The 20,654-nt window shown below is 41.9% G+C and overlaps 1 protein-coding gene across 1 annotated transcript; it reads left to right on the top strand.

Moving 5' to 3' along the window:
• Nucleotides 1-397: 397 nt before the first annotated feature.
• On the top strand, nt 398-8,200 carry LOC306903227 (2-hydroxyacyl-CoA lyase 2-like; the record flags this gene model as incomplete). The annotated part of the gene is made up of 15 exons (XM_079472237.1): nt 398-421; nt 1,033-1,234; nt 1,321-1,448; nt 3,342-3,480; nt 3,646-3,757; nt 3,869-3,968; nt 4,186-4,283; nt 5,227-5,363; nt 5,484-5,618; nt 6,394-6,508; nt 6,633-6,802; nt 6,899-6,969; nt 7,115-7,186; nt 7,485-7,590; nt 8,022-8,200. The coding sequence occupies 15 exons, from the start codon at nt 398-400 to the stop codon at nt 8,198-8,200; spliced, it is 1,788 nt and encodes a 595-aa protein (XP_079328363.1).
• Nucleotides 8,201-20,654: the final 12,454 nt, after the last annotated feature.

Raw genomic sequence — 20,654 nt, 5'->3', positions numbered from 1 at the left:
GTTTGTCTTTCAGTGAGGTGTAGCTGCCCCTGTACTTGGTGCCAGTAGTGATGGTCTAGGAACTGAATGTGCTTCCATGGTGTGAGGTTCCTCTTCTGGCTCAGGTGAGTGACAGGTCTGAGTAGAAACATACATACATTAGGTTCATATAATAATAACTATTGAATCTTTGTGCAGTCAGAGACTGAGCACAACTGAGATTATTTAATAAATCATTTTCATTTTATTCAACATCACATCATCTCCTGCCTGCTGTTCTTCCCTTCATCTCTGTATCTACCTGGTGGTTCGTTCACAGTATTCATATTTTCTGATTTAGTCATTTCCTGACGAAGAGAGAACTAGCCAAACTGGAGTTTGGATTTATAAGATCTGCAAGCATATAGTCGGATCTATCATGAGAGAAGCAAAGACATTCCCGGTAAACCTGAGTCTGTACCTCAGCCATTCACGCTCTCTCGTGTCAGCCGGTTATACATTTAGTTTCTAACATAGATGGTGATAGACAGACAAAAGTTAGGGAGAAGAGGGAAATCTCTATTCACAGCAGCACTTGGCATTTGGTTTTCTAATGTTAGGGTATATGTCCAATGTCACGTGACTAAACCGGTAAACTGGTCTCGTTGCATCTAGCTTTCCTGTATCTCAGTGGTAAGAGGAAGATATTGTGTTAACATCGCAAGGTTGTGGGTTGGATCCCAGGGGATGGCAGACAGGTGTGCACGCGCAGCTCACTGCATCACAAGCCTTGCTGTCTTTGATCTCATGCGCCTATTTGACACTTAAGCATTCTTGTTGTATTGCCAAAAATGCAAGTTTTTACTGCAACATTGCATGTAAACACGTTCGTGCAGAACACCTGTTTTGGCAGATATCCATAAATCAGGACAGGGAAACACCACTCCCACAATCCGACAATGTGTCTATTATTCTATTCTCTTGAGGCGTATTCTCCTCCCCTCGCAGTGACAAAGATTGTTGCATTATACACCAGGGAATGTTATTCTAACTGTCAACGTCTGTGACACCCAGACAGAAAGTAAGAGTCCCCGGCATGGAGGAGAGAGCGTGGCGGAGGTCCTGCGGGCTCACGGGGTCAAATTCGTCTTTACGTTGGTGGGAGGACACATCTCGCCCATCCTGGTGGCCTGTGAGAAACTGGGCATCCGCATCGTCGACACGCGGCACAAGGCCACAGCTGTGTTTGCAGCCGATGCCGTGGCGAGACTTTCCGGTAAGAACAAATCTAAGAAAGCAAGAGGGTCCTTCGTGTTGCATGAGGATGTTAGATGGTGATAATCTAGTGTTTTGCCCCTGTAGGCACAGTGGGTGTGGCTGCAGTCACGGCCGGACCTGGACTGACCAACACTGTCACTGCGGTGAAGAACGCTCAGATGGCCGAATCTCCTCTGCTTCTCATCGGTGGTGCAGCTGCTACTCTACTGCAGGTCAGAAAGTTACTTCAAGGTGCACTTTACATACTCTCTGCTCAGCCTGGCGTGCTGGAACACCTCTGCCTTATCTGTTCCTCATATCGCTATTGGTGTGAGATTATATCAGGTAACTGTCCGTCACAGAGGTAACCCCCTGACCGCAACAGTGAGGCTCTGAAAGTAGAAATCATTTTATGAATTTAATTCTAAAACTTGAATATAACATTTCATGCGCAAGTTGTGAGTTTAATATTGAGTCTGTCAACAACTGTGTGTATAAGAATGCTTAACATGCTTTCTCTGCACTCATGAGATTGTGGTAGTGATGAAATTACAGGGTTTTATCTCCATGTATCTCTGACACAGTAAACTGGATGTGTATTCATCACCTCACCTCAAGGCTTATCTTAACTCTCCTGGTTCCTCCCGCCCAGTACAAGTGTACACACAGAGAGCAAATAAGTCAGCAATTACTTTTATATTATTATTGAACCGCTCTACCCGGGATCTTACGAAGCATGTTGAAGAGAAGAAACGCACTAGAAAGAAAATAACAAAGCAAATGATCTCATTTCAGTATGAACAGAAGAACAGGTGTACAGGGATGAAGCTTAAGGAACGGAGCTAAAGAAGAAACTTCAATGTTTGCTTCATTTTTTCTTAAGAATAAAATGACATGCTTTGTTTCTACTTGCCCGGTCAAGAGCTTACAGTATACTTATCTATCAAACCTTTCAGTGTAACAAGCACATCGCATTCTCATGTATATATATATTAACACGAAGTGTTGAGTGACATTAATGATCAATTATTGTGGAGGGATTCTTTCGCTCATAATTTAATATAGAGGAGTCTCTGACACCATTGTTTGCGCATAATATTTCCTTCTGGAAGACGTATGATGCCAAACAATAAGCTATTAAAAGTAAACTGTTAGCTAGCATTATGATGTTGTGAACACTTATTCTTGTATTATAAAGTCGTTACTTTATATTTGTCGGAATACTTGTGACATTCAATGTTTCGACTTGCTCTGAACAAGAATGTCATTATATCATCATCATTATATTCAAATGAAATTCCGCACTGCTAAAATAATTTTTATTTTTGACGAAAAAGGGTTTAAGCATAAAATAAATAAGTCTATTTATCACGAAAATCTATTTATCACATATAAAAAGAGAATAGTTACTTTCACACTAAATGCTAATGATTTGTAAAAAAAAAAAATTCGGCCAATGGTCAATAATCTTTTTTACATATTTAAAGCACAATAAAATGTAAATGCTCCCCTAATTATTTTATATATTTTAATTAAGTAAAATTCTGAATTTGTACATATTGTGTTACGCTGAATGACAATGTAACAGTATTTCAACCAAATTGTGACTTTATTGTCCAAGAAACTTTACGTTGTAAGTAAAAAGACATTTTACTTATATTTAATGTGCTTTCTATGGACACAAAATCACTTTATCAATTTATGTCGACCCATGTATAAAACATCTGTGAAGCTATTCTAACTTCTGATGATCTTTATGGCAAGAACATAAAACTCCTTTTTTTAAATAAAATTAGGATGTGGATATAAATATGTGAGTATTGTCCTCCTAAGAATGTGTTGTCAATCTGATCCCATAAATTCTCATTGGTGCTGAAAAGTTGCAGACATAGTATATCTTACTGTAAAATACATTTGATATGAACATTCTGTTGAGTCGTGTGTGTAACGTAGAAGAGATCCTAGCTTAAGACATTAATTGTTTATGTTAATACAGCGAACAGTAATATTTTAAGTGTGTGTCATATGTGATGGTTTTGTGATCTGTTATAAATATGAAAATCTACAATTTGTACAAGAATAACCCACCACTCTTCCTCTTGACATTCGATTTTTGTGTTTTTTAGGGTAGAGGAGCCCTGCAGGATTTTGACCAGATGTCTCTCTTTAAACCCCTCTGTAAGTTCTGTGCTTCAGTGAGAACAGTGAGAGAAATCGTTCCTACTGTGAGAAAAGCATTGGCCGTGGCACAGTCTGGCACACCAGGTAATGCTGCGAATGACCATTTTTTCATTTAATCATTTATCATTTTTGTGAGTGATTGAAACATGTCACTTTTAAGTTAAGATATAGTGAATCACACTTTTTAGAGAGTACATGACCTGACTCTGTGTGCATAAGTACAGTTTGATGTGTATAACAATTTCACAGGCCCAGTGTTTATCGAGCTTCCCATAGACACGCTGTACCCTTTCCATGTGGTGGAAAAAGAGTTTGCCCCTAAAAACACTCCCAAAGGTCTTATGGGCAAAATCACTGCATGGTAAAACATTTCTCACTTTTTATTTCCTCCAATTTTCTTACGCTTTATTTCATTATTAAAGGAAAGGCAATCACTTTTACGTTGAAAGTGTTTTTGTTTGTTATCCGCCAGGTATCTTAAAAATCACTTATCTAACTTATTTGCTGGAGCTTGGGAAAACCGTGATCCCTCCCCACTTCCCGTTCACATCCCGCAGGCCACAGAGGATGAGGTGAGACCTGTCAATCGTTTAATGGCCATTTGAGATGTATTATTAATTGCTTTTATGGTTGCGTCACATTAGATCTCATTTGATTCTCATCATCTTTAACATGAACCATAACAGGGCAGAATGAAACGATCTAGAAAGCTGTGACTTTTACTTCAGACATGGCAGATTAGATCTTATTTACATGACTCGGTATTCAAGTTGTTTCATTCATTTCCAGATTCAAAGATGTGTGGAACTGGTGAGCCGAGCCAAGAAACCCGTCATACTGTTGGGCAGCCAAGCAACCTTGCCGCCTACACCTGCAGATGATGTCAGGTCATTTAGCCATTCTGTCTTTACCCAGTTTGTGTCATACTCGTTCATGGAGTAGTTCATCAATCCCCTTCTGGATATTAAACCTATTGTCTTTGTGGTGCCAGTCTAGATATTTAAAGACACCCCTCCTTCATTAAACAGTAAACATTAAACATTTAATATTGACATATACTGGTTGACACCTTTACATTTTTTTAAATCATATCGTGAAAAAACCCGTTCTGCTACTTTAGACCTGCTTACTATTTATTTTTCTTTGCAATAAAGGGCATTAGAAGTATAAAATAACACTCAAAAAAAATTTTCTCAAAAAATTATATTCTCATGTGGTTCAAAACTTCTGGTTCATTTTTATGTGGAAAAGAAAATATGTTGAGAAATCATTTTGGGGCCAAGTCAATGGGGCGGTGTTGTTTGGCTACCAACAAATATCTTCTTTTGTATTCTGCAGAACAAATATTTATTTTTCTTACAGAAAAAGAGTTTAAATCTTGGTGTGAACTATCCCTTTAGGTCCGTAGTTCTCAAACGTTTTCCTTGTTGTACAGTGCATTTTCGACCCTCCCCAAAATAAAGTCGCATAATCCTAAACTAGAATTTTAAGAAACCAAAAACATATTCAGTTATACAATGCTGAAACATAAATAATTTTGGTTATTTTTCTAGTGTTTGATTGCGTGAAAAGTATGATACAAATTCCGTGTCCCCCTGGATCAATCTTGGGGCCCCCAGTTCGAGAACCACTGCTTTAGGTCCAAAGGGTTTTTATGCTCCATATGCAACCAACACAGTTACTGTATGTATTGAATAAATTGATCATATAGAATAATGCTTTAGTTGTGTAAGCATGAGCCAAAAACGGCAACAATTATTGATTTATAGCACCCGGACATGTAACTCATGGTTGAAGTTTGAACTCTCTTTTTGGATGTGTGTCTTACAGAAAGGCCCTAGAGTCTTTAGGCATTCCTTGCTTCCTGGGTGGGATGTCTCGGGGCATGCTGGGAAAGAACAGTCCACTGCACATCAGACAGAACAGGAGAGATGCCTTGAAAGATGCTGATCTTGTGCTGCTGGCAGGTGAGTAACAGCGCCATCTAGTGTCTTTTTATTTTCTATGGTTTTATACTGTTCGGAATGCTTAGAAAACTAAGCTATTCTTTTTCTAGATGTCAATACATGATTTGTTTTGGTTTGTAGGCACAGTGTGTGACTTCAGATTGGGTTATGGAAGGGTGCTGAACCGACGGAGTAAAATCATTGCAGTTAACAGAGACAGAAGTCAGCTATTGAAGAACTCGGACATGTTCTGGAAACCAACAGTGGCCATTCAAGGTGAAGAAGTGCAGTTTAATTTCTTTCCTGAATACATAATGTATAATACATTAATGAAAATAAAATTCTCTGTACTATAGTATTAACTATAGTATCTAACTAGTTTTAATTCATTAACTGTAATAGGCCTATACTTAATTGAACACCCTATACCGGAGTATCTTGACATTTTACTACAGTTTACTATAGTAAATATTATAGTATACTCTACTACAGTATTTTATCATTTGGGCACATCATTTACATTACACACTTACAATCTTGTGATCAATGTTTTGTAAAGAGACTGTACTTTATTGTGTATATTATATGTATATAAAATATGTATATCTTTTGGGACCTTTTGAAGTTTAAAAAGCTCTGCACTAAATAAACTAGAATCAAAATCCATCTGTAGTGGACATGAAATGGTAAATGCGTCACATGATTTGGGAGGGGTCGTGAGATATGTAGGAAGTGGTTATCGGGCACCTGCTCACCTGTTGTGGGTCAGGAGGGGGTGAATGGGGAGTAAGTGTACTCTTTGTTGACCAGCAATTTATTTTTGCAACATGTTTGTGGAGTAATAATTGGAGTATTGGAAAGCTTTCTGTTTTTTGTATGTATGATGTCCTTTTTGATGCGTCACAAATACAGCACTCCCAGTTTAGCCGCTCAGCGGATTACAGCTACATCATATTTGTATAACTTAAGTTATAACCTGTGTATACATACAGTACATATACACTACTAAAAAAGGGTTCTACACTGACAATTTATTTTCCAAATGTTTCAGGCGATGCTGGCTCTTTCCTCCTGCGTCTCTCTAAAGCCCTCAAGGGACACAGATGCCCAGAGGAATGGCCTCAAAGTCTGAAAGAAGGAGATTACGTCAAAGAGAAAACTAACAGGTGAACTTTCCCCACCTTTTCTATTCTTGCTTGCATGTCAGCTTTGTCTCAGGAGACTGAATGTGTAAACCTATGACCTATAACTCCCTTTAGTTTCATCTCGCTGCCTATTTGTTTATCTCAGAGCCAAAGCAGATGAGAAGACAGAGATGCATCTGAATCCTCTGAATGTTCTGCACCGGGTGGATGAGCTTTTGAATGAGGACAGCATCATAGTGGCCGCCGGGGGAGATTTTGTCGGCAGTGCTGCTTATATCATGAGGCCGCGGGGCCCGCTGCGCTGGCTAGACCCAGTTTAGCAGGACTATCGATATTTTTTGACCTGTTTGTGAACATCTAAAGCACCGTTTTGAAGGAATTGATGATTCTGTTTTCTGCTATTCACTCCAGGAGCTTTTGGGACTCTGGGTGTTGGAGGAGGTTTTGCTCTGGGGGCCAAGCTCTGTCGACCTGACTCTGAGGTAAGACTGTAAAGAAGTTAAATTGTATTGAATGCTTTGATATTGATCTCTGTTTGACCAGAGGACCTAGCTGACCTGACTGTAGTGACATTTGCCCCAGTTATTGAAACAGCTTTTCCCACGTGGTGCGATGTGTGTGTTACAGGTTTGGATCATTTACGGTGATGGTTCCCTTGGATACAGTGTAGCTGAATTTGATACCTTTACACGCCACAAGGTGGGGAAAACACGGCCAAACCTCACATATAAATCCCTTTTATGTACTGGGGACAAAGTAGTTTACATATCTATTTAAAAGACAGGACAGGGCGTAATAGGGTTTTGGATTACATTTGATTTATTTACAAATGAATTAAAAAATCATAACATTTTTAACCCTTTCCATATGCGATCAACAGCAGATGAAGCATGTTATGTGATTGTCCCCATAGACTTATATTGTAAGTGCATAATGCATAAATGCAGTATATAAGCCAGAACGATTGTAAATGAGCTGTTTTTTCACGTCATGTCAGACACCGGTGATCGCTCTGGTCGGAAATGATGCCTGCTGGAGTCAGATCTCCAGAGAACAAGTGCCTTTGCTCGGGAGCAATGTAGCCTGTGGTCTCGCCTTCACAGGTGAGATGGTTTACTCTAATAATATTTTCAAAATGTTGTCATAAATGTAGGATTTACACCTCCCGAGTCTTCAAAAAAATATGTGGATCAAGATGTTTTTCAGAAAAAGGATATTGTTGCATGTATGTTCTTTGACCTGTGATGTCATATTACTAACCAGGGAAATGATTTACTTGAATGTTGTTGTACCGTACAGTTCAACTACGTGTAAAATCGCTTTAAAAGAGAAGTCTGGGTCACAGTTATTTACCATTTTTGTTATTTAGTAATTTATTGTTGAGTCTTCCGTAGCACCTGTGACATTATAGGATTGCATAGTGTCCAGCAGTTGTACACTCAAGGAATACAGCAGCACTGACATTTGACTTTCTTCTATACTGTATTTGGATACAAAAGTATGAATTCGTTTTTTTCTTTTTTTCTGCTTGCAGATTATCACATCGTAGCTGATGGCTATGGGGGCAAGGGTTACCTGGTTGGGCGACAGGATGAGTCACAACTTGATGACATCATTAAAAAGGCACAGAAGGAAAGTAGAGAGCGAAAAGCCATTCTGTTAAACGTTCTGATTGGGAAAACCAACTTCAGGGAGGGCTCTATCTCCGTCTAAACAGCGACACTGTGCACGATCCTGCCTAGAAACCCAAAGTTCTCTTTTATGTTTTACATTTCAATTTTATGTTTTAATTTTAAAGCCTAATTAATTTATATGCGGTGCACATTTCAGTACATTTACAGACTGACTTGTTAAAACAAAAAGAAGTTAAGTTATTGGAATGGAAGCAGAGTATCAAATGTGTGCAACAACATACCAGATTGCAGCGGTGTTGTAACTAGGACAGTTTTTAAAGTTAAATTGGGTGAAACTCAGAAAAAGGACATGTTGTGGTCATCTTTCTCTCCACCAGAAATAAGACAATATTTCGCTCAAAGAGAGCTGATGTTTAATACATTTTTACATTGTGACATTATTTTATAAGTAAGCACATACATTTACCCAATGTCTCAGTGTTGTATTGGGGAAATAAGGCTTATTTTTTTCTTGTAATACTTAATTTGACAAGTACCATGTTGTAGAATTTGTTGTACTGGCTTTAATTTATGCTTATTTTATTTATATTACGTACTGTATTACAGTATGAGAATCACCATTTAGAATAATGAGAATTATTGAAACCTCCTATACAGGACCCATAACAATGAATTTTTTTTATTAATGTACTTAAAGTAGGTCACAATGTCACAATCGCAAAAATTATTTATTTAAGAAAAATATAAGTTGTATACGGTGGCCTGGACATGTTTTTTTTCTTGAAGTTCACCCATTTCCTTAAGGAGCAGCAGTGCCTTAGTGTGTCGCTTTGGAAGATCAGAAATGTTGTGGTCCTTTCAATATTTATTTCATTTTTTCCAAGCACATTAATATATGACAATGAAGGACTGATCTGTGTGTTAGTGTGGCTGCTTGTGTGATATATGCATGGTGTGCCTGAAGCTGAAGACCATGACTTTGCAGTTACAGTTATTGTGCATGCTTACTGTATGACGGAATCAGTGGATCATCAAATTGAAGTTTAGAAACATGTTAGTTTTAATCTAAGTATTACCGTAAAATATATTTATAAGAACCTCTGGAAATAAGTAGTCTGTATTTTTTCAATCTGAGACCTTTCTATATCACAGTTCTTTTCCTCAGGTTTGTGATTCACAGAATCATTAAGGTATTGTTATATAATTCATCAAGATGTTTTGATTGCAATAAAATCACGAAAGACTCATAAACATCATTGAGAACAGCATCTTATTTCACGCCTTCTGATATTCAGAAGCTTCTGGGGCTTGTGAGTGGGCTCCCAGTGGAGAAGATGATTCTGGTAAAGGTTGCTGGACAACCTGGTCTCCTTGGTCCGGCCTCAAGCTGAGTCTCTGGAGCATTTGAAGAAGCCGCTTTAGGACCAAAGGCCTTAACCAGGATCGCTTTAAAGCTGATTTAGGTCATAACCACCAAATGTGGATTTATAATCCCGCTTACTTTCTCCTTCCTCCATAGCATTACACTACTGCAAAGGTATTTTCATCTTCAAATAATGTCAAATTAAAAGATAAGATGGCCAAAACTGTGACTTGAGCACTAAAGGGCAAACCACTAAATGTTTCCATATGTTAACACTAGTATTGACAAGAACCAACGAAGCCCAAAAAATCAGAGACAAGTGTGTGAACGTTTCTTAGTTTTAATTAATAAGCACTCCATCTTCTTCACACTTGATCTTCATTTTCATCCTCCGCAGCACCTTCTGTAAAGCACACAAACAAAACACTTTAGCAGAGAGTTAATGCACACATAATAAACCAACATAAGCTGAACTTCTGAGCTTTGTTTTGAGCATTGCTAAATGGACTGTAACGTCACTCGCATTGTTTTTTCAGCATAAAGATTTTTTTTAAAGCCACTACACCCAGTCTGACTGCTTTGAAAAGGCTTCGTACGCTCGATATCTGAAAGGTGCTGATGAGCCGCTTCCCGCAGATCAGCGATCACATCAGGAAAGCTCTTCTCAAGTTCCTGCAGCTTGTCCACAGACAAGGAAAAAAGTGTGCAGGAACTTAAGGCACGAAGTTGAGCAGGCTGCTGTCCTCCCAAGAGCAAACTGATCTCTGCAAAGACATAACAGAGAAATCCAAATAGAAAAAACATTCAATATATAAGCAAGAAACCTAACTACAAGCCAAATACGTCATAACACTTTTATAGAGTACGGCATTTCTCCATCAAATGATGAAAACAAGTAGATCTACAGTAAGTCAACATAAAAAGTAGACTGGCGGTACAGTATATACTGTATGTATATTTTCTTTTAAATATACCAATGGCACACTTAAAGGTTTTTCGGTCGTTTTCCAAGTTGTCCGAATTATGTCTGAATTCTTTCACACATACTACCAGCTTCCTGTCAAAAGTAGGAAGTTCTTGGTAAAAATGATATGATGTGTGTCTCTGTAAAGTTCAAACTGAATTAAAGCAAGTTTCTCATACACCACCTCCAAAGTACTCTCCAGACAAGAGCTCCTGCTGGAAAGACTTGATCTCCTCGTGTACCCGTCCACGCTCGATGAAGAACATCCTGTCAGCAGGACCGTTCCGTTGGATGATGATGTCGCCTGTCTGGAAGATTTCGCACTCCAGCTTCATCAGAACGGCCTCGATCAGCGTGATATCGCCACTAGCAAACAGCCATCCCTTCATCAAGTTTGGGCACATGACTTTCATAACATCCTACAGTACGAAACATGAATGTCTTTTAGCTTTGAGCTCATGAATATGCTAATTTGCTCCTACACATGAACAAAATAAACGTTTAGAAGGTATACACATTTACACTCTTTTGATCGGTCAGTGACAACATTTGACAAAATGGTATAACTGCACACATCAGTTCATATTTTAAAAAATCTAACTTTCTCAATTTGACAAACCTTTTTTAGCGATTCTTGCAGGAGGCCAAGACAGCTCCTTTTCTGTTGCCATCTGTAGCCTGCAATGGCACGCTTGCGCAATGCCTTGGGCAGATGTTCGAAGTTTTTCAGCTACAGATGTAACATATCAAATATGCCATTATATTATCTGACGTACCTTCAGTTCATTTAATAAAAATGAGCAAATGTTACAAAAGAGCACCTCTTTTACGTTCGCATTGCTAGCTGCAAATGTTGCTATCTGCCATGCAACAAGTGCAATAAACATCGATTGGCCAATCACAGTACTTATGATGGCGGCCCATTGTTCTTCAATACCTACAAATCAGAGAAACACATCCATGCAAACGCCATTATTGCATCTTTTTACATCCTTTTTGAGTGCTGCTTGCTTTTACTAGGTTGTGGTAAGTTTTATTGTTAAGGATTTGGTCAAAGCCCTGAGTTCGTCTAAATGCAAGTGTAGCCCTAAGAACGTAAAAATGGACAAATAACATTGCACCCCCTTTAAATCTCAAATGTGATCATTCTTGTTAGGTAGTTACTTGCATTTCTTGATTACACTTTGTTCAATTTGGCAAACCTTAGAGTCGTCAGCAGAGGGCACCCGAGAGTTACACCGCGCATCAGTCGCTGATAGTAGAGTGAACGTAGTATTCAGCACGAGATGTATTGCGGTGAACGTGCGGAGAAATTGCTCTTTATTTCACCTGTATTTTCTATCTGTTTTCTACAGAAATAAACGTGTTGCCCAAGGAAATGACATCGCTTCATTCTTAAAAGTGTAACATATTTTGGCGAGCCAGCCAGGAGGAGGCGACAGAGTGACCAGCACTACTAACCCCCTCCTTCCCAAAGAGTCGAACCTTTAACAAGATGGACTCCAGTCAGAACGTACGTGATGAAGTGAGTGCAGCTCTGTGGCAGCTAGGGGAAAAGTCTCTCGTGGATGTCTGCCGGTATCTGAAATGTGATAGCCTGGATAGTGAAGAGTCCCTCAGCAGGACACGGAGGGCGCTCATCAGGATGGCCGAGTGTCAATTGGATGCGCTTGAGGAGAAACTTGATGGCGATGAAGGTGAACGGTACTGTGCTGATTTATTAACATTCATTGAAAGACAAAGTGAAGTAAGTGGTAAACCAGATGAAGTGTACCCATCAGAGAAGCAAGCTCCAAAAGAAGGACAAAAAATGTATGTCTCACCACACAACTCTCTTTTAAAGACGGGGTCACCATTCGAGAGCCGGCTAGAGCCAATTGGCCCATTGCCTGAGGTAACGTTGCGAAGGGAGTTTAAAATCTGTGGGCAAATTGGAGAGAGTGGTCAGAGGGATAAATTGTCGTATCTCAGTCTAGTCCGCCAGATTGAGCTGGGAACACAGAAGGGGCACACACAGACTGAAGTGGTTGAGGCTGTAATCAGGGCTGTTAGTCCAGGACTGCCGTTGAGAGACATGTTAGAAATCAAGCGGGGGTTAACACTCAGTGCACTCCTCACCATCTTGAAGGGCCACTATCGAGTAGACAGTTCAACAGAGCTTTACCACCAGCTTCTTAACATCTCCCAAGAGCCTAAAGAGACTGCCCTGAACTTTGTATTCCGTGCGATCGAGCTGAAAGAGAAACTGTTATGGAAAGCTGCGAACGAAGACACAGATGAGGAGTACAGCGGAGCCGTCATTCAGCGCAAGTTCCTCCGCTCCATCGAAACTGGACTGTTGAGTGATTCTGTGAAGTTCCAAATTCTACCCCATCTCAGCGATGTGAGCATAACAGATGAGGAACTGATACAGAAAGTTGATGAGGCGGCAAAAGTCGAAAGTGAGAGACAAGAGAAACGGAAAAGATCCACTGCTGGTAAATCCCCCAAAGTACAGGAGCTTCAAGCAGACTCTCATCTAAAATCCACACCTGGCCAGAACCCCTCTAAACACATGGAGTCCGACTCAACAACGTCAATTAAAACTGTAAGGCGGAATGAGACTAAGTCTGACAGCATAAATGCGCAGCAGATGATGGAAGAGCTCCGCAACGAGATGCGGCAGATGTTTCGGACTGTAATGGAGGCGAGTCCCCGCCCTCATGGACTGAAGCAGGGAGTGAGAGGCTGTAAAAAGTGTAAGGATGAAGGAACGGGTGAGAACTGTTCGCACTGTTTTAAATGTGGGCAGGAGGGCCACTTCTCTCGCGGGTGCAGAACCACGTCGGGAAACGGGCAGGGACTACTGAGGTGGGGCCAGCTGTAGTCCAATGCCGATTGCCCCAAAACGAGCGACCATCACCCAGCCCAGTCATGCAACCAACAACAGCCTTTGAAAAGAGAGCACCTGGCACCCCATCAGCTGTAAGTTCAATTAACTACATACCATCTTGACACCAGCCACAGTTGATAAGCCTTGTGGGTAGCCGGTGTATTGTGAATTGCTTTATGGACAATTGCCTAGTTAGAGCCCTGTGGGACACGGGAGCACAATCCAGCATTGTGAATGACCTCTGGCGACTGAACCACCTCCCCCACACTGTTGTCAAACCCATTTCAGAGTTATTGGGGGAAGAGACACTGACAGTTGTTGCTGCTAATGAAACACCCATTCCATATATCGGCTGGATTGAAGTCAGTTTCAGGCTAGACAGTGACCACACCAAAACAAACGATTTACAAGTGCCAGTACTAGTGTCAAGCGACCCAGCAGTTGCCAGTGACCCCATCATCGGTTACAACGTCATTGAGGCCATCATCAACAGAAAAGGGGAAAACACGGACGGTGAAAGGAAGCAGTTGACACACAAAGTGAGTAAAGCTTTTGCGATAACAGTAAAAACGGCTCATCGTTTGGTGAAGTTGATGCAGAACGGTGATTCAGAGACTGGTGTAGTTCGTACTGGCGGGAAAAGAGTACCCGTTCCAGCGAAACAAGTCACCACCGTCTATATAAGAGCGCATGTGAGTTCACGAGCCCAAGGCCAACACATGTTCTTTTCACCCGACATGCTTAATCCTTCACCAGAAGGCGTGATATACAATGATGTACTGGTGCAGATCCCAGAAAAGAGAGTGCCATACATACCCATCTCCGTGACCAACACTACTGATCACACAATCTTTCTGGACCGTCACAGAGTGGTTGGACACCTGGAACCCATCAAGACCGTTTACTCAGCACCTGTACTAACAGAGGAGAACGAGACGACAGCCATAATGATGGACAACACAGGGACAAAACCTAGCAAAGCAAGTAGCATACAGCCAGATAACAAGCAAGCAGGAAAACCGAAGTCATGGGACCCCCCTGTAGAGCTTTGTCATCTCCCAGAGGGACAGCAGGAGGCGGTGAGGAGAGTGTTGAGGGAGGAATGTGAGGCCTTTTCCTTTGACGGTGATGATGTGGGCAGTATACCATCTCTCAAGATGCATATAACCCTCCAAGATACCAGCCCAGTCCAAAAAACCTACATGTCTGTCCCAAAGCCTCTTCACAATGAAGTCAAGCAGTACTTACAGGATCTACTGAGAAGAGGGTGGATCACACATTCTCGATCTCCTTACTCGTCGCCGGTGGTGTGTGTCCGCAAGAAGGACGGCAGTCTTCGTCTCTGTGTTGACTTCAGAGAACTCAACCGTAAGTCAGTCCCGGACCGCCACCCAATACCGAGGATTCAGGATATGTTGGATGCTTTGGGTGGGAGCTCGTGGTTCTCGGTCTTAGACCAGGGTAAAGCGTACCACCAGGGTTATCTGGATGAGAAAAGCCGCCCTCTCACAGCTTTCATCACACCCTGGGGGCTTTATGAATGGGTGCGCATACCCTTTGGCCTGAGTTCGGCACCGGCAGAGTTTCAGAGGAGTATGGAGCACTGTTTGGCGGACCTGAGAGACACAATTTGCCTTCCGTACCTTGATGACAACCTGGTACACAGTAGAAGCTTCGAGGAGCACTTGGAGCACATCCGTCTAGTTCTCCAGCGTTACAAGGAACATGGTGTGAAGCTGACCCCAAAGAAATGTGAGCTGTTTAAATCAAGTGTGAGGTTTCTCGGCAAGTTGGTGACAGGAGAGGGATATACAATGGACCCCGCAGAGATGGCTCCAGTGCACGCATTAAAAGAGAAGATCCCTGCAACTGTGGGTGATGTACGCCAGATTCTTGGATTCCTCTCCTACTACAGACCCTTCATCCCCAATTTCTCCTGCGTGGCCCACCCACTGTATAACCTACTCACCATCCCAAACCCAAAAAGTTGCACTTTAGAGCAGAGCATAAAGAGGTCCAGCAAAACCGAAAGAAAAAAGGGTCACTTACCATCACAGACGTCTATACAGTGGACCAACTCCCACCAGGAAGTATTGAATCAGCTGGTAGACGCACTCACAAAGCCCCCTGTCCTCGGATATCCAGACTTCACCCAACCATTTGTACTACATTGTGATGCATCCCAAGTTGGTCTGGGTGCGGTGTTGTACCAGAGACAGCAGGGGAAAATGAGAGTGATCGCCTATGGCTCCCGCACCCTGAGCCCAGCGGAGAAAAGGTACCATCTGCACTCTGGAAAACTGGAGTTTTTGGCGTTGAAGTGGGCCATATGTGAGCGGTTCCGGGATTATCTTTACAATGCCCCGTCATTTGTGGTATATACTGATAACAACCCACTAACATATGTACTCACCACCGCAAAACTAAATGCTACAGGACACAGATGGGTGGCAGAGTTGGCCGATTATAACTTCACGATCAGATACCGCCCAGGCAAAAAAAAACTCTGATGCAGATGGTTTGTCACGGATGCCATTGGAAATTGAGGACTACATGTGTAGCTGCACAGCTGAGGCCAGTCAAGAGGTCATAAGTGCATCGATGGAGAGAGTTGCGGTGGAAAGGATAAACCCTTGCCGGGGTGTTGGGTTGATCCAGATTAGTGCTTTGAGCCTGGTGAAAGACAGTGAAACCAGCACACCTCTCACCCCAGATCAGATCCGCAAAGCTCAGGAGGAGGATGAAGTCCTGTCAAGAGTCCTCTGGTACAAGTTACAAAACAGGAGGCCAAGTAGAACTGAAGTGAAAGCAGAGAGCCCTGCAGTGGCCATACTGCTGAAACAGTGGCTCAAGGTTCAAGTTGGTCCAGATGGTGTCCTGCACCGCAAAACATCTCATCGAGAACAACTGCTGCTCCCCAAAGCTTACCATCCGCTGGTCTTTAAAGAACTGCACCAGGACATGGGTCACCTGGGGGTCGAGAGGACACTCGACCTGATTCGAGAACGGTTCTACTGGCCCCAGATGAGCAGGGATGTTGAACATTTTGTCAGTAAGGTGTGCGAATGTCTCAAGAAGAAGAAGCCGAGTAAGCAGAGCCGTGCACCTATGGTGTCCATCCAGACCACTTATCCCTTCCAGCTTGTCTCCATAGACTTCCTGCATTTGGAGAAATGCAAGCATGGCTTCGAGTACATATTAGTGGTCATGGACCACTTTACCAGGTTTGCGCAGGCCTATGCGACAAGGAATAAATCATCCAAAACGGTAGCTGACAAGATTTTCAACGACTTTGCACTTAAGTTCGGGTTCCCAAGCAGACTACATCACGACATGGGCAAAGAGTTTGAAAACAAACTGATGGCTAACTTGAAGAAACTCTCTGGCATCCAGGGCTCGCACACTACACCATACCACCCCCAGGGTAACGGGCAGGTGGAAAGGTTTAACCGTACCCTGTTATCCATGCTGCGTACCTTGGAGGACGAGGAGAAGGAGGATTGGAAGGAGTCCCTCGCTAAAGTTGTCCACGCGTACAACTGCACAAAGAATGAGGCAACGGGTTACGCGCCTTATTACCTTACCTTTGGACGTTCTCCTCGCCTGCCCATAGATCTGTTTTTCAAACTTGAAAAAGATGAGGCCCATGACACCTATGATGACTATGTGAGTCATTGGAAGAAAAGAATGCAAGAGGCATACGCGATTGCGGCTAAAGCAGCTGTCAAAGGTGCAAGTCGTGGAAAAGCCCTCTACGACAAGAAAGTACAGGGAAGAGACCTTCACCCAGGTGATAGAGTTCTACTCAGAAACCTAACTCCCAGAGGGGGGCCTGGAAAGATTCAGTCCTATTGGGAAAGTCAAGTGTACAAGGTGAAAGAGAGGAAAGGTGATGGTAGTCCTGTTTATGAGATCGTGCCAGAGAATGGCAAAGGAAGGGACAGAGTGGTTCATAGAAACCTGCTGCTGCCCTGTGATTTCCTACCCGTTGATCAGACACCGACAGGGCTGCGTCAGCCATGCAAAGACTGCCTGAGCTCCCCAAAGGAAAGAACCAAGTCACGACGACAGCACCGGCAGCAGCCAGAGCCAAGTGAAACCTCTGAGGATGAATGCAGGGGTACCTACCAGTGGAATCTGAGACCCGGTAGGGGGAGACAACAGAGACATCCTTCACTGAATCCCCTGGCAGAGCCCTTCCACCCTCAGCAGAGCGAAGAGGATGTGCCACTACATAGCGAAGAGGATGTGCCACTACATAGCGAAGAGGATGTGCCACTACATAGCGAAGAGGATGTGCCACTACATAGCGAAGAGGATGTGCCACTACATAGCGAAGAGGATGTGCCACTACATAGCGAAGAGGATGTGCCACTACATAGCGAAAAGGATGTGCCACTACAATCTCAGAGACCTGATTTGAGTTCTGACAGGCCTGAGAATAGTGAATCAGAGGCCAACCCGCTGGTTCTGATGCAAGGAGAAAGACAGCGTCCACAGAGACTGAGACAGCAGCCTGTTGTACTGAGTTATGATACATTGGGTCAACCGTCCTTGGTAAAGAGAGACTGTAAGGTAACAGAGAGTCAGGTAACACAGACTAGGGGTTATTGGAGGCCTTGGATGGCTGAGGTGTTCTAAAGAACCGGTTGATTTGTTCCCGGAAATGTCAAGAGACATTTAATTTTGTGGGGGAGAGTGTAGCCCTAAGAACGTAAAAATGGACAAATAACATTGCACCCCCTTTAAATCTCAAATGTGATCATTCTTGTTAGGTAGTTACTTGCATTTCTTGATTACACTTTGTTCAATTTGGCAAACCTTAGAGTCGTCAGCAGAGGGCACCCGAGAGTTACACCGCGCATCAGTCGCTGATAGTAGAGTGAACGTAGTATTCAGCACCAGATGTATTGCGGTGAACGTGCGGAGAAATTGCTCTTTATTTCACCTGTATTTTCTATCTGTTTTCTACAGGTAAGCTGACAATAATCTTTATATTATTGATGCCTAATAATGTTATATTTTTATGGAGCTGTATTTCGTGTCTGGTACGTTGAGAAAAGTTTAATGTTAGCTGTAATTAAGAGTGTCGTGCGTGAAATGGCGGACGAGAGTGTTCATAACTCACGAGAAGAACTAGTAACTTTTAACGTGAGCAAAACGGAGGAATAAAAGCCTAAAATGATACATACTCGAGAGGAGTGTGAGAAGAGGGATAATCAACCAAATAGATGTGGACGAACATTGATTAAGTCGTGTGTAGGCGCAAGTCTGGGCAGTTTGAGTTCAGCAGGCGCACGTGTCTATTTTTAGTCCACAAATAACCTGTGAACCCTCATTTAGCGTAACTTTGTCAGCCATTACATGTAAAAGCGCATTCAATACGGTTAACAAGAACTCCAGTCAGATACAGTGGTAAAATGCTTTTATTTAATCATTTTGTACGTTAATAGTGAGAACACGGTAAACGTTAATCTGTTAAAATCTAGTTCATTAGCATATTCCTTGGAAGATAAAAAAACGGAATTGAAGACAATTAAAACAGTGATTGGAAGGAGTATTAAGAGATATGTACAGTTATTATCAATACTAGTTATGTGCATTTAGACTAAAATATTGTAAATGTCTGTATTTTACTCATTCTAAGTGCTATTGACAGGGTTATATTTGAGTTTAAACCTATAACTCGCTCGTATGCATGCTAAGAGAGTCTGTGGTACGTTAATTGCATTATTTGTCACGTTATCATGTGAGAGAGGGCACAGTACATGTTCAGACCTATGTTGTGTTGTTTATATAATTAGAGCATGTATTTCTTGAGAGTAACGTGTCTAGTGTTATGTACCCTGTTTTTACACCATGCATCAGTCGCTGATAGTAGAGTGAACGTAGTATTCAGCACCAGATGTATTGCGGTGAACGTGCGGAGAAATTGCTCTTTATTTCACCTGTATTTTCTATCTGTTTTCTACAGAAATAAACGTGTTGCCCAAGGAAATGACATCGCTTCATTCTTAAAAGTGTAACACAAGCATCGCTGAATTTAAGTATTTCGAATGCATGTTGGAAGTGTGACGTACGTGTCGGAGGGTCAGAAGCTCCATACAGTGTCCCGGTCATTTGGCAGAATGCACGAAAGAAAGAAGATGAGTACTTCTCTCCAATTGAGGCATTCTACGTAATGTGTCAAAAAAAAGAATAAAACAGGCATTCAATTCACGTGACTTCTCACCATATTAAAAACCATGTACCACGTACCAGGAGGTGTTCTTGTGTGACCCAGCTATCAGGTGGAAAATCACCCAGCCCGGAGAGGAAAAACTGCATGCAGCCGTTCCAGTGTATAATAAGAAACAGCACCACTGCACCAAACAAGGTTCTAAAGAGTCTTCTCACTGCTACAAGCTGGATGTGTAAAACCACACAAGCACGTACGAAAACACCATGCAACCATTACAATCACTCTCCATACAACAACAAAAATGTCTACTTTTGTATGCAAGAAACTGGCTATTCCTTACTTCTTCAAGTTTCAAGAAACACCTGGTGAGTTTCGGGACACGGAGCAGACGTATCATGCTCAGAATCCTCACAAACATGAGGATCCTCATGATCTTTGAGGCCGTCAGCGAGCTCGTGTCAACGTGATAGTTTTCCTGAAACAAATCAAATATGGTTTTATAGTAAGACGTCGAATAGTTGATATCATCAATGTGACTGATATTAATAAGGCCGAATAAGCAAACTCACCAAAATTATGATGAAGACATCAGCCGGAAACGCAGCCAGCAGGTCTGGAACAAACCACGATCTTAGATAGTTTTTCTTTATCAGCTGAGGATCAAGAACGGGCACCTAGACGGAACAAAAAAGTGCGGACTGAAAATCTGTTTTGAATATAAAAACATAGACAGGTGCAGCTAAGTAAGATAATCATATTTACGTTGTTGTCATCAGTTAAACTGGACTATTTCTAAAAATGTGTGATTGGCATTATTAAGGCGTTCATCAGTAATCTGGCTAATGCAAAGGTTTAGTTTTCATTTCGTTTCTTGTTTTTCACCCAGAACGCTGTTACGGCTGGTTTCCTACCCGAGTATGTTCATTGAAGAATCCCGTTCGAAAGTTTATCAAGATGTCAAAACAACACACTACGTCTGAGATGACATTAACAGACATCCAAATCTTGTTTGACCTTTCGTGGATATCCTCAAAGGCCATGTCCAAAGGGATGTCAAACAAGTTGAAACATGTAAGGATCACCATGAACAGCTGCCATACATTTCTGCGAAAAAAAAGGCTTTGAAACACAAAATCTATTGTATGTTGCTTGG

Source organism: Barbatula barbatula (genome assembly GCF_947034865.1).
Source record: "Barbatula barbatula genome assembly, chromosome: 2".
In the NCBI taxonomy this organism is placed as follows: Eukaryota; Metazoa; Chordata; class Actinopteri; order Cypriniformes; family Nemacheilidae; genus Barbatula; species Barbatula barbatula.
This window is presented reverse-complemented; position numbering and strand designations above follow the sequence as displayed.